The sequence below is a fragment of the Thamnophis elegans genome, chromosome 15 (genome assembly GCF_009769535.1).
Source record: "Thamnophis elegans isolate rThaEle1 chromosome 15, rThaEle1.pri, whole genome shotgun sequence".
In the NCBI taxonomy this organism is placed as follows: domain Eukaryota; kingdom Metazoa; phylum Chordata; class Lepidosauria; order Squamata; family Colubridae; genus Thamnophis; species Thamnophis elegans.
This window is the reverse complement of record NC_045555.1, coordinates 6,252,122-6,266,798: the sequence shown is the minus strand read 5'-3', so window position 1 is coordinate 6,266,798 and position 14,677 is coordinate 6,252,122. Positions and strand designations below refer to the sequence as shown.

At 43.3% G+C, this 14,677-nt stretch overlaps 1 protein-coding gene across 4 annotated transcripts in view; it reads right to left on the bottom strand.

Annotated features, from left to right (window-relative positions):
• KIF1B (kinesin family member 1B) overlaps positions 1 to 14,677 on the bottom strand; it is a 135,129-nt gene extending 120,452 nt beyond the window's left edge. For 3 of the 4 annotated variants that reach the window (XM_032231503.1, XM_032231500.1, XM_032231502.1), the window contains exons 1-2: positions 14,406 to 14,677; positions 6,649 to 6,823 (exon numbers count right to left, since the gene is read on the bottom strand). In XM_032231503.1, coding sequence (XP_032087394.1) covers positions 6,649 to 6,754 — 106 coding nt within the window. In that variant the 5' untranslated portion in view covers positions 6,755 to 6,823; positions 14,406 to 14,677. Of the gene's footprint in view, positions 1 to 6,648; positions 6,824 to 14,139; positions 14,298 to 14,405 lie in introns of those variants that run through there. The other variant, XM_032231501.1, reaches the window with a different exon arrangement.

Sequence of the window (14,677 nt, the reverse complement as noted above, 5' to 3'; positions counted from 1 at the left end):
AGGGAACTGCAGGACTGCATGATAGACTTCTCTTGAAATTGGTCAACAACAAATTCCAAGAGAAAAATAGCAAGATGTTTTTGTATTGTTACCGTTGTCAGATTCGGGTTAATGTCAGGGTTCCAAATAGCGTCCAAAAGTGAATCAGAGTCTAAGGCAAAGAATTGCTCAAAGTTCCAATTTATTAAGAGAGTCATGTTGGCATATCAGGGAAAACCTGAATCTGAAAGCTTCCAGGTTTTCCCCATCCAGTTGAAAGTTCAAGATCTTGCCCCCACACCCACAAGTCCATCCCATGATCCAATCTTCCACTGCCATGCTGGCAGTTCCACCCACCCAGTTCCGGGCAGGTGCAGAGGTTCCAAGATGACTTTCTTAATAAATTGGAACTTTGAGCAATACTTTGTCTTGGGATTCTGATTTAATTTTGGATGTTATTTGGAACCCTGACATTAACCCGAATCTGACATTGACAACCGTGTTTCCCCCAAAATAAGATGGGGTCTTATCCCCCCCCCCCCGAAATAAATGTGTGGCCTTATTTTCAGGGAGGGCTTATTATTTTTGAGGTGCAGGAGACGGCGAGCGTGGTCATTTCATGGCTATTGCTGTGTTGCAATATTTTCGGGGAGGGCTTATTTTCAAGGGAGGGCTTATTTTAACACATGCGCTCAAAAGTCCGATTGGGCTTATTATCCGGGGAGGTCTTATTTTGGGGGAAACAGGGTACCCACCTAACTACTCTCTCTACCTACCTACCTACTGTATTTCTCTCTCTTTCTCTCCCTCTCTATCCCTCTATCTACTTTACTTTTTTTTAAAAAATGCGTCTTCAAAACCTTGGTGCATCTTATACTCCGGTGCGGCTTATACTCCTTAAAATACGGTAAATTGGTGGATCTTTTTTTGTCTTTAGCCAGTATACAGTTTCCCAGTTGCAAGTTCCTTGTTTCTGTCCTTCTTGTTCAGTTAGGATCCAGAGGTACTTTATGTTCTGTTCTTAAAGGCAGAAGATTCTGTACCTTAGATCTGATGTCACCTCTACCTTTTTCCGGTCAATTTCTTCTATTGGGAAGAGGATGCAATCCTCTTTGAAAAAAGCAATATAGAAGAGAGCTCTGGAATACAGGATCCTTTCATGACATCATTCTGGTGATTCAGCTCCCAGCTCTTTAATAATACACACACACAAAAACACAAGTACAGCCAATTGGAAAGGAATGTTATTCAGTCATATGACAGCAACTGAAATGCCGCAATTATACTTCCACTCCCAAGCAATTTGGCCGTGTATTTCAAAATCAGATAGAAGGGTTTGCCTCAAATCCAGCAGTTGGAAGGAATGGCTATTCCCCAGAAGCCCAGCTTCATTGAATCGTTCAGTTAATGGTTATATAAATTACAACATATTTTCTGAGGTCAAGGGGCAGAGTGTGACTCTCCACTTTTCTTTCTAATTGCTGTTTTGTTTATTGCTTCCCATGCTGATAATTAGTTGGACCATTCATTAATGGATTCTTTTTAAAAGTTCCATTAGGCAAAATATCCGAAGCATTGAGCACAGTATTATCAACACCATGCCTCAAACTCTGTCATCCTTTTAAAGCTACAATAAATTCAATTTATGAATCTCATTTGCTTTTTAAAAAAAACAGGTTTCAAAAATTCTCCCTCCCTGTTTTCTGTGACAGAAACTTCCCTGTATCTTGTCTTCGTGACTACTGAATTAACTTGAACAAGTTAAAGCAATGAGTTTTGAGTGGGCCCATCCCCTTTATCTCATGTTTGAAGCAACGAAAGAGAAACAAGCCATGCCTTGAAGGACCATAGTTGCTGCATTGAACAGATCATAGCTTTTTGGAGGGGAAGTCTAGCAGATAACTTGAGCTCTAGAAATCTTTGTGATTTAAATTCTCCCCTACCCTGTTTCCCCAAAAATAAGACCTTCTAGGATAATAAGAGCGCATGTGCTAAATATAGTAGGTAGGTAGGGAGAGAGTAGGTAGGTAGGTAGATGTTTCCAGGTGTATTTATCCATGTGCTGGAGAAAGAAATTGCTGACAAACCTTAAGACTTTGTTTCTGCTGGCACAGCACTTGATCAATGTAATTCTCATCAGTTAAAGAGCTTTCCAAAAGGAAAAAAAAAAGTTTTTGTACTCTGCAAACCTCTGAAAAATGGCGCGTTTTTCGCAAAAACAGGCCCGCTTTTTTTCAAATAAAAGGCATGAATAGCCTTGGTGGGACTTGCAGAGTGCTCCTGGAAGGGGGGGGGGACAACAGCCCATTTTTTGCTCATTTCTGCCCTCCCCAGCCCCCAGGAGGTCTCTGAAAGCTTCCATAAGGCTATGCACAGCCATTTTGGTGAAGGGGCAGGGCTTCAGGAGGCAAAAAATGCTGTATTCGATATATAAGACGCACCCAGATTTTCAGCCTCTTTTTTGAGGAAAAAGGTGCGTCTTGTACTCCCAAAAATACAGTATGTGCTTTGGTGAAGGGACACACTACAGAAGTGTTACAAATTACCATCAATTTACAGTTTCGTGCGACAAAGAATCACCTTCAGAAATCGGGGGGGGGGGGGGGACCTACACTCACCCTGTGCTGATTTGGTGCAGTCATGCTTGGCCAAGTTGGTTTAACCCAAGGTGGTCTCACAATTCAGAAGCAAAAGGTAAAACTTTGCACCGATTACGGCATGTCGCCCTGAAGAGCATCCTGTCCCATCAAGGCAACTGAAAATTGGCCCCAGATGTGGCTCTTATTTGCTTTTCTCAACCTATTGGGTTCGTCAGATGTTTCAGGAGATAGCAAATGGGGAAAACAACACAGTTGGAAGGAACATTGGAGGTCTTCTAGTCCAACCCCCCTACTCAAGCAGAAGACCCAATACCAGTGAGGGCGAACTTTTTAGACAAGTGACCAAACCGCACCTGTGCATGCCCAAACTAAAATGTGTGCGTGCGCACAGACATGTGCCTGTGCGGCAGTGGTGGGCTCCAGATCCCGGAGCAACCAGTATGGTGCAACCGGGCCCAGCATTCACCACGTGAATGTGCGCAGGACGCGTACACCCGTGCACAGCGTGCGTATGCGTCCTTACCTCCTGTGATGCTCCGTGACACGTCCACAATGCCGGAACATTGTGTAGGCGCTGTATGTTCCATGGCAGTGCGTCGAAGTGCCTAAGGGCTCAAATACCAGTAAGGAGTTCGGGCGGGCGGGCCCTCCAGAGCACTGTATAGGAACGGTAGCCGGTGCTCCCGGCAGGCAGCAGTATGCCCATACCAGGGCATACCAGGCGTAACCCACCACTGCTATGCGGACATGCATGCATGCACAGGCATGCACAGGCATGCACGAATATGCACGGATGCGCAGCAGAGACCCGAGGCCAGCTGGGAGGCGGAGCATCCTAACACTGACAGGGCGACAAGATCCTTTTCTTTTGTAAGCTTCTGTTCTGTCATTTGCAGGGAAACGGAAGCTCACAAAAGAAATGCCACAGAGATCTGACCTGGGGCAACAGTACATGTGCCAGCAGAGAGGGCTCTGTCTGTGTGGCATGGGTGCCATAGGTTCACCATCACGGCCCTATACCATTCCAGACAAATGGTTGTCCAATCTCTTCTTAAAAACATCCAGTGATGGAGGACCCACAACTTCTGGAAGCAAGCCATTCCGCTGGTTCATTGTTCTCAGCGTTAGGAAATTCCTCTTTAGTTCCATCCAGGTTGCTTCTCTCCTTGGTTGGAGAAGCTTCTTGTCTTCAGGTGCTTTGGAGAATAGGTTGGCCATCTCTTCTTTGTGGCAACCTTTGAGATATTGGAAGACTGCTATCATGTCCCCCTCTACTCCTTCTCTTTGTTAGCTTAGACATACCTAGTTCCTGAAATTGTATGTTTCAGTCTCCAGTCCCCTAATTGTCTTTGATGCTCTCTTCTGCCCTTTTTCTAGAGTCTCAACATCTTTTTTTTATAGTGTGGCTTGAATAAACCTGTAAACAGGCAGCTCCAAAATCAGTTTTACAATCCTACATCCGACTCTCTCCTACAGGCAGTCCCCACCTCATTCCCTCTCTTGACTTCTAAAATCCCCACGGCAGCATCTTTTAACTGCGTAACATCTGCAATCAGCTCTGAGAGCCCCACAAGCAGAATAGGCTTGCTGCCAACATACCAGTTTCCTAATGCAGTCACATGTGATTTTATCTGGACTGCAGGATCTCACTGTAATAACAAAACAAAAACAAAAATCAGATGAAAAGAAGACAACTGTCATGGGCAGGGACAGAATACAGCAGGTCTGCACCTCAAGATCCTCTACAAGTTTCAAATGATGGATCCATCGGAGGCCAGATGTCGTACTGACAAGTTCTTTCAAGTTATTTTTCCACCCCAAACAGGACAAAGGAAAATCATGGGATCAGTTAAATCCAAGCTTATTTGTCAGAAGAGGAAACTTTCTTTCCTGTTCAAAATCAATGCTCGTTCTAATTTTAAGATGAAGGATCCTGATTCCTTGCTGAATCTTAGCCCGTGGCCAATACATTGCTAAACTCTTGAGGAGCCTGGAAAAGCCACCATTCGTCCGAGCCTGCTATCAGGCGTCTGCGTAAGTGTGCAAGATTAAATCAAGCAACTTCTGTTTTTCCATTTGCTAATAATCTAACAATCTTTCACTAGAATTCTATTCTGCCCTGCATTCTTGGCCTGATTTATTTAGGGATCTGATAAGGCAATCCAAGAATCCGAGAGCATTCACATACAAATGATTTTTAAAAGGTCTTATCCAAACATTATTTAAAGCATGCATTTCTATATCATCCCACCCAATTCCAGCCAGGGAGAACATAACAAAACCTTTTTCTTTTAAGAAAGTCTTCGAAGCCATAAATGGTGCCTCTGAAAATGGCTCAAACATCCCTGCAAACTCCCCTATTTTCCTTTCCACCATTTGCATTTCTGATCCCCTTCCCCCCCCCCGCCACATAACGCCCCCTTTTTGTACATTCCTGGCATATTTCCACCTAACAATGCACTCAAGAGATTCCCAAGTCTTAAGGAGGTCTCTAAGGCTATTTTCCCACAGTTATTAATGATCCAAATAAGTCTGACCACCTGCCATTTCGGTTTCCCTTTTGTCTGACTGGAGACATGCAGGAAAAAAAAGCTACAGATCAAAACAGCAAAACAGATCCGAGAGAAATAGGCAAAGGAAGCTTTTCTCAGCAAAAAAGTGTGGCTTCTCTCTTTTTCTTTTTAAGCTTTGTGCCTCGCATTCTCTATGCTGACATCAATAGCCCCAACTTTAAAATCTTATATGAAGTAGGAAGTATCTGATACAAAACCAGCAGATGTTGGTTTTAAGGACAGGAGAAAACAAGGAGAGCCACTTGTAATAATACAACAACAACAACTCTGTGAAGAAAGCTGCAGGCTTAGAGAAGAGAAAACACAGACTGGACACTCTATCAGATTGAAGATGTCAAAAAACGTCTCTGCCAGACATAGGACTAAATGATAAGAAACATGATGAGAAACATCTTGATATTAAAAGCAGTTTGACTGTAAAACCAACTAGGATAGTGGACTATCCCTCAGTATAGGGGTCTTTATATGAATGAAACAGAGGAACCTGCAGCCCTCTGGGTAAATTACACTTTTCTATTGTTCCAGGTAAAGGTAAAGGTTCCCCTTGCACATATGTGCTAGACATTTCCTATTCTAGGGGGCGGTGCTCATCTCCGTTTCAAAGCCAGAGAGCCAGCGCTGTCCGAAGACGTCTCCGTGGTCATGTGGCCGCCAAAGGCGCACAGAACGTTGTTACCTCCCCACCAAAGGTGGTTCCTATTTTTCTACTTGCATTTCGAATGGCTAGGTTGGCAGAAGCTGGGACAAGTCACGGAAGCTCCCTCCGTTACACGGCGCTAGGGATTTGAACTGCTGAGCTGCCGACCTTTCTGATCGACAAGCTCACCGTCTTAGCCACTGAGCCACTGCATCCATTATTCCAGTCAGTGTCAGTAAATGGCCAACGATCTTAGAAGATGAAGTTTGAAACATCTGGAGAACCGAAGATTGTTCTTCCTTAAAGAATACAAAGGCTAAGCTATTGGTTGGGAACACACCTCCTCCAGCTTTCCTGACGGTTTTTTTTTTTTTAATACGTCTACAGTGACATATATTTCCTTTTTCTGACCTGCAGGGTCCCATCAAGTCTAGGCTTTCAACTGGCAGATGGCAAAAAAGAACAGAAGGACATCCTGAATGCTAGGCTTCCAAGCGACAAAATAGCATCAAATATGCCCAGGCCAGCAAATCTTGTTCCCCAGAATACTTCATGTACACGTCATCCCTGCTACTTCCAAAAAGGAACTTGCACAAGGTGGCCAAGTAGCTTTGCTAATGACAAGGAAGTCCCTGAAGCATATGTGATTGTTTGCCACTCATTTCTAGATGATTACACATCAGTAATAATGCTACCAGGTAAGTAAGATGTAATTCAACAACAACAACAAGAGTACAAAAAAAAAAGAAACAGTTGTTTTAGGAATAAATTGTCAATGACATTATCTCTATGCGATACCAACAATTCACTGAGTCCCAGAAAGGAAAGCCACTCTATTAGAAAATTAAGCTTGACTTACTGGTTGAATTGCCTTGCATTTGGATGATGCATTTGGACTCTTTGCTGGTCTCTCGGGAATTAAAAGGTCTAACCCGAACAGCAACTTTTACAGAAGCTCCTGACATTTTGATGGTCTCTTGTGGGCACTCCAGAAATTAGGTTTCAAGAACTTCCGCAGTTTCTTCTAGTGTTAGCTTTTAAAAGAAAAGAAAAGTGATTTTCAAATACATATCAGATAAACAGTCATTTATTATAACCAAGCATGTTTGATACACACACACACAAATAACATTTTCCTCAGCATGTAAAGCAATGAGATTATTCACACTGCTCCTTTACAAAACTGAGAGAGAGAAAAGCTTTGGTGAGTGACATCACTCATGACTCAGTCAACTTTAAAAAGATACCCATTTTCTGTACAGCTTGTTCATTTAATTGGTACGAGTGGCAAGTGTAAAAGAATCCAACACATCTCTAAGGATTTCAAAAAAAGACAAAAAGCCTATGCAATACTGCTGGGTCTCGTGTTAGTCTTTCTCCTTGGACATTTCTATGTCCTGCACTAGACAACAATGCTGCAAAAAATCAAACTGAACCATTACCATTCTCTCTCCACAAAGATAAAAAGGTATTTTAGCTGGCAGAGAAAACAGAATATATGTGGGCAAATGAAAATGTTTTACCAAGGCATTTCAAAACAGCTGATGTGGTATCAGATAAAAAAGCAAAATAGAGGCTTAAAATAGCCATACAGTATCCTGCACCGGCTTTACTTGTTCATTGTGTTGACTGATAGGGTCTGTATCTTTTTAGTTAACAGGCATGATCAATATCTTTTAAGTTCTACCATTACGCCTTGCATGAAAAATAAAACACTGAGTTGTTTATTTTTCAAAGCATACATATCCCAATCAGAGGTGGTATTCAGCAGGTTCTGACCAGTTCTGGAGAACTGGTAGCAGAAATTTTGAGTAGTTCGGAGAACCAGTAAATACCACCTCTGTCTGTCCCACCCCCAATCTATTCTCTGCCTCCCGAGTCCCAGCTGATCAGGAGGAAATGGGGATTTTGCAGTATCCTACCCTGGAGTGGGGAGGGAATGGGGATTTTACAGTATCCTTCCCCAGCAGTGGAGATTTTACAATATCCTTCCCCTGCCAGGCCCACCAAGCCATGCCACGCCCACCAAGCCACGCCCACAGACCCAGTAGCAAAAAAAAATTAATATCCCACCACTGATCCCAATATAACACCAAAACAACACTGGAAGACTTAGAGGTGTTTATGTAGTGTAGATTTTTTGGGAGAGGCCAGAAAAAAGAGCCGGAGATGTAGCCTTACAATATCAAACATTCCAGAATGTTTACAGGAAACCTGCTGCCATCCTCCATTTCAATACATATGCTCCTGATGCAGACAGCATTCTGTGCTTATGGATGCTCTTAAAAAGCAAGATAAGACCAGAAAAAAAAGCTTTAAGATTTGCAGCCATTTAAGGCCTCCATCTCTTAAAATGCCTGAAGTGCCTCCCCAGATGTATCTGGCTGGCTCCAACCATTTTTGGCACTTTCTACGGGCACAATACAAAGCCTTGTGTGGTCAATCCATAGGTGAACAGAAGCTGTAAACTACTGCCCATGTATCATTTCTGCAGCTGTCAAAGCAGCCCGAATCCAGAGGTCCTCAACAGCAAATGCCGAATTAGCCACTGAAGATTTAATCCAGGGGTCCTCAAACTTTTTAAACGGGGGGCAATTCGCAGTGCCTCAGACTGTTGGGGGGGGGATGGACCAGCTGGGTGGGTATGGCTATGTGATTGGGTGGGCATGGCCAATTTAGCAGCCCAAACAATAATCACAAATTAAACTTTTAATTTGTTTTGTTTCTAGGGGTGGAAAGCAGGTTAATAAAGGGATGTGGCTGCTTTGGGGTATGTATGAGGGACTTGTGTGTGTGTGTGTGTCCTCCCCCTCCCTCTCTGAAGCCCATTTTTTGACTCCCGAGGCCTCCAATACCTTTCTGCCACCCAAAAACAGGAGCATTTTTGGCCTCTCAGGGTCTCCAGAAGGCAGGTGGGGGCTGGCAGGTAAGTGGGGCGATGTGGGCAGGGCAGCTTCATGGTTCTGCGCAGGCCGGATTAATAGCTTTGGTGGGCTGTATCCAGCCCACAGGCTATAGTTTGAGGCCCCCTGCTTTAATCAAATATGGAATTCTTAGCAGGAACAATACTTAGAATACTAGAATGCCTATAAAAGAATGCAGAGGGCGTTAATAGCAGAACCAAGATTCTTCGTCAAAGCAAGTGATTTCAAATATGAAAGATTGAGAACTTTTGTTCTGGAAGTGTACCAGGTTAGGAAAAGCGGTTTTGGCAAAATTGGACCGTTTCACAGCTGTAACACAATTAGGGACAATATATTTTGCCCCAGCTTTAGCCATCAACTAATAAGATTGCTCTCTGTTACATTCCCGGTTCTATGCTAGAATAAGGCTACTTTACATCTGCAAAACCAGATATCCACATAGTAACTATGTTAGTAAAGCAGGTGGAGAGGAGAAACCAATTTTTCTTTATTAGTTTCTTCTCCAGCCTTTGTGAAAGGAAAACACCCTTATTTGTAGAATCCTTGTACCAATCAGGACATAAGTGGCTCTTCTGTTTAGTTGGGATTTACTGTTTCACGCCTGCTGTTGGGGTGAATTCAACTCTGTTCCACTGAGGAGTCTAAATATCTCCAGGCAGAAAAGACAGCCTCTCCCCTTTTCCCTTCCAAAAGTTTCATGTAAATAAGCTTCATGTCAATTAAGCTGCAAGAAATCTAGCCGCCACCCTTTGTGGGTTTTGCATGCAAAAAGAGCACACTGGGAGGGGGGGGGGAGTAAAGTGAATTAGGGATAGGGGAGCACCTGAGAGCTTTCTCAAATTTGATAACACCAGCATCAGGTCCTACCATGTTTCCACTAAAATAAGACAGGGTCTTATTTTCTTTTGACCCCTGAAATAAGTGCTTGGCCTTATTTTTGGGGAGGTCTTATTATCTTTGAGGTGCAGGAGGTGGCGAGTGTGATCACCTCATGGCTGCTGCTGTGTTGCAATATTTTTGGGGAGGGCTTATTTTCAGGGGAGGGCTTATTTTAGCGGCTGCGCTCAAACACTCAGTTGAGCTTATTATCCGGGGAGGTCTTATTTTCGGGAAAACAGGGTATCTGGAAAGCAAAAAATGGGAGTCTCCTTATACAGAAAAGTTTCAAGTTGGAAAATATACAAGTTTAGGGTCATTCTCAAGGAAAAAACTGGGGAAGGCGGTGAATTAAAACTAGAAAATGAATCACAGAAATACAACCCCAAAACATAAATTAGACAAAACATGTTTTTGAATCTAACCCCTAAGCTAACCAAATACTCTTTGTCTGAGCAAGACATTTCTCTCAGACACTGTGAAAACAGACATTTTTTTCCACACACACCCATCTTTAAATAAACAGAAAATAGTTGAAATATCCCCAAATTATTATGCTTTTTAGCTTAGTTGCACCTATAGTTTAAGTGCTGGGTTCCTTCTTGCTCAAGGGCCACCAAAAAGAGTCAAAGTCAGTTTGAAAGAAATGTGGGTTTTTTCTGTTTTTAAACCATAACTGACTGACAAACTATAGGGGTCCAGAGATTTCACATGACAATTCCAGAATTTCTATCAGCAAGGTAATTGACTAATACAAGCTTTCTCTAAAGAAGTCATATAATTATAGTGTTCAAAAAACTCTATTCTGAACATCTGTTACACAGCAAAAATAATAAGATATAGGCATGTCTGTGGAGATTCTAAGTCATTCAGGTCATAATTGTTCAAAGGTGCTTTTTTTTCCTTCAAAAGGGCAACTGAACTATTTTTTTTTCCTTGAGAAAGAAGATGTTCTGCTTCTCATTCAAGAAACTTCACCAGTTTCTATTCCATCCTTCCGCCATCAGAACCGACGAAGCTTCTTGGATGACAAGTGAAGCATTTCCTCCTTCTTCTTCCTCCTCAAGGAAAGAAAAAAACAGTCCAGTTGCCTTTTCAAGGGGGAAAAAAAGCATCTTGGAGACATGTCTAAAGGCACGTATGATGAGTGGAATTAACCGGTGACAGATTACAACTGTGCTGTCAAATCAGTTCAGATGACTGGATTTGTGTAAGTTACTTAACTGGGACATTTAAAGAGCCAGAGTATCATGCAATCCTAATGCCCAAGCATTTCCGAACCAGAATCAGTCTCCAAAATAACCTGCAATTCCCTGGATTAATTGAGGGTTATTCTGAGCCAGGCTGTCATACGAATGGAGAAAGTAAACTCTCCCTGCTGACTTCAGGCTTACAGGCAGGAATCCTAAGGAAGGTCTATAAAAATGGAGCCTATCCAGAAAGCCTGATTTTTACAGTTGACTGACAGACATACACACACACACAAACACATACACACCAGCGAATACGCAAAGGACTAACAAAGAGGCAGAAAGGAGATGGGGGGAGGCTGCTTTTTGAAAGAGTCCCAACACAACACCAGGGCAATGACGATAACAAAAGCAGACAGTGATCTCTTTGTGAAGTTGGCTTGTTGGAAGTTTTATGCCCTTTGATCAGCAGAAGTGCCCTTCCGTCGTATTGAGTTAGGCTGCTAAATATTTCAGCGCAAATGAAAGGAGCAATAGCAAGTAATATGAATGCTGTCAAGTTTGGCATTCATCACCCAAATCCGTGTTTTTGCAAAGCTTACACTGCTATGGAAACAAGAGTGTTACCAAAGCCAGTGAGTGTGCATCTATCAAAAGGTATTCCAAATGAAATTAATGGAATTGGCTCCTAAGACAACAGCTTAAAATACCTTTCATTCCTCTTTCTGTAACTGTAGTCACAAAAGAAACACAATAAATGGGGAGAGAGAAAATCCATAGTATTCTGCTCTGAGGGAGGAAACCTGGCAAGGCTCAAGAGAAAAAATAATAAAAAGAGAGGGAGCCGAAGAAAGCTGAAATAGCTTATATTCAAATTGAGAGATTTAATTCCAGGACTATAACAAACATACAGCTTAGAGAGGGAGAGCCCCTGAACCCCACCCTATACAATTCCCGACAAACCAAACGGGCAGCGGAGAGTGGAAAAGACAAGCCAGGGATGATCAAAGTCTCACAAATTCCAGGGAGCATTTTCACCGAGATCCTCATCGAGTGGTTCTTCTTACCCTCCTGCCATCCTAACCCTGACGGACCTTCTGGAAGACCGTCAGATCATAATCCCAATATGGCTGCCTCTATGATTGTGCTGTGCTGGATGCTGTATATAGAGGAAGGGAGGACACATAACAAAAAAAGGAGAGCATCTCTCTTTAGGGCTTAAAATAGTTTTAAACAAAAAGCAAGAGGGGGACGGAGAGGAAAGAGACAGAGTTTGCTGCCACACAAATCACTGTACGGAATCAGGTTCAAGTCAGACTGGTTAACTTGAAGGAGAGAGGGGGGGGGGAATCAGCCTCAAACTCCACCCTGCTTCTGAGATGAGATGGAGTCTAGGCCGCAGCACTGTGGCTCAAGGAGAAAAGATGCAAGATGGGAATAATTGATTAGGAGGGATGGGCCCAATCCAGAGCAGAGCCTTCAGCAGCCGGGGAAACAGAAGATCTGGGAGAGAAAACTCATTAAAGAACTTATTAATTCCGCACTCCCAAAGTCTTTGTTTGACTGACAGATGTTGATTTTGAGTGTCAGTGAGTGTATCATTTAAAAAACTTTTAAACTTGGAACACTAACCAAAGCTCAGGAGAGGTGGAGGAAGAGGGGGGAAGACGGGGTCCCATTTCACTGGTTTGGGAAGCTCCTTGTGCCAACAAGTTTTTTTTTTTTAAAAAAAAACCAGGCTGCCACAAGATCTCGCCTTAGCTGCAGAAAAAAAGTCTCTCGGGGGAACATGAAGTGGATAAAAGGAATGTGGGTAAGGGGAGGGCCAAAAAAAAAAAAACCTGTGAGGACACTACAACTGGAATTGACTAGTTGGGGGATAAAACACCAGACTCCTTGAAAAGAAAATTATTCAGAAAACAGGCTTCCTCCTACACCGATCAAAGTGGAAAAAGCTTATGCAAGGAAATTGCTGGTAGGGCATGAATGTGTGTGTGTGTGTGTGTGTGTGTGTGTGTCATACACAAATACTGACCCATAAACACAGGCAGCCTGTTATTCAAAATGGTCTAATAAAAAAGTAAAAGGACTCCAATGCAAATGCATTTGTAACGTTTGTAAACCTGCACACAGCAAATACAGATACACCAATGTTGTTGAATCTGTATACAGCTCAATACATGGATTATATTCCTGGGGGTCATATACACCACCAATTTACCCCCAAATTACCAGTCCCACGTCCCTAAGAGTTTTGCACGGTAACCTCTTAAATGCCAACTGCAGGTTTTTCAAAGCCAACAGGCCAGGGAAACAAAACAAGCACACCAAGGAGAGCTCCTAAGTAAAACCTTACTAAGGACTAGAACAATTTTTGAGATATACACCTATTTCTTTCTGTTCTCATGCCTACAACTCGTAAAATAAAAGGCAGCTTTCCAAAATGCTTGATTACTATTATCACTATGATCAGACTTTTATTTCAGTCAATCCCTTCTACCCCAAATTTATTATTACCAAAATAACATGCCGCTGTTGGTACCAAATTGCGCCCCTGCCAAAATGAAAGACATTGCAAATGGACCCAACTTATATTATCATCATCATCATCATCATCATCATCATCATGGCTTTTTCGTCCGAGATCTGACATATGGAAGGGGTAGGGTCTCCTGCTTGAGCAGGGTTGAACTAGAGGACCTCCAAGGTCCCTTTCAACTCTGTCATTATTATGCTAGACTCAGGCCTGGACTACAACTCCCATCATCCCACAACAGCAGCATCTCCCACACCTCCAGGAGAGGCCACTGAGGAAAATCCACCCTATTCCTCCTCCATTCTCTCCTCCAACTGGATATTGCTATATTGAACATAATCTGCTTTCCCTTTGGGAGAGAGACATCTTGATACGGAGGAAGGGAGAAGAATTTTAAAGAGACGGAAGGAAAAAAACAAAGGAGGGATGATGAGAAAAAGGGGGGATAAATAAAGGAGAAACCATGATGGCCTCTTTGGGTAATTTCTTTTCCATCAAGGCCATCATTTGTCCATGGAGGCGGTGGCTGAGAACGGAGAGATCGGACATCGGTCCTTGTTCCTTTTGTTTTTTTTTTAATTTAAAATTTTATTTTTATATAAGCAATCCATTTTCCATTAACCAGTGGGTAATAAATATTTTGTGCCAACACTAAAACATAGTCATAATTCAATCTCATCTCAGCTTAATTTCCAATACCTTAAAAGTATCTGATATTACAACAACCCCGTAGCAATTCATTTATCTCTCTGAGTCATATATGACTATTCATACATTTTCTACTCTCTATAGATAACTTTTAATCCTTAGGTCTATTCTCTCACCACCGAAGATTTCCCAAATTGTATCATAAACGGTTTGTTCTGTCTCTTTGATAGCCAGGATCCATCTGTTCCTTTAGGACTCCCGAGCCCATCATCCCCAGAGGATGGGCGTTGCAGCCCAAGAGGGCGCCGGGTTGGGGTAGGTGGGCGAGCAGGTGGCTGAGAGAGCCCCGCCCCAACAGCGGCGTCATCGTCTCCTCAGGTCACGTGACGGGCTCGGGCGTACTCCCCCCCCCCTACTCCCCCCCACCGGTTTTTTTTTTTACCTCAGTGCGGTGAAGGGCGGAGCGACACCGGCGCCACAGCAAACAAATAATAATAACTAACGGCTTCCTGGGCGGTCACGGCCGGCGAGGCTGCTAGCGGAGAAGAAGTCGCCGCCGCCGAGCCCCATTCCGGAGCTGCCCTCCCGGGACGGCGAGAAGGAGCGAAGGCTCCGCGGAGACGACGAACCCGCCTTGATAGCACCGCCGCCGCCGCTCTACTGACAAGGGAAAGCTATGGAGCTGCTTTCACCCCCCCTCCTCCCACCGGCTCC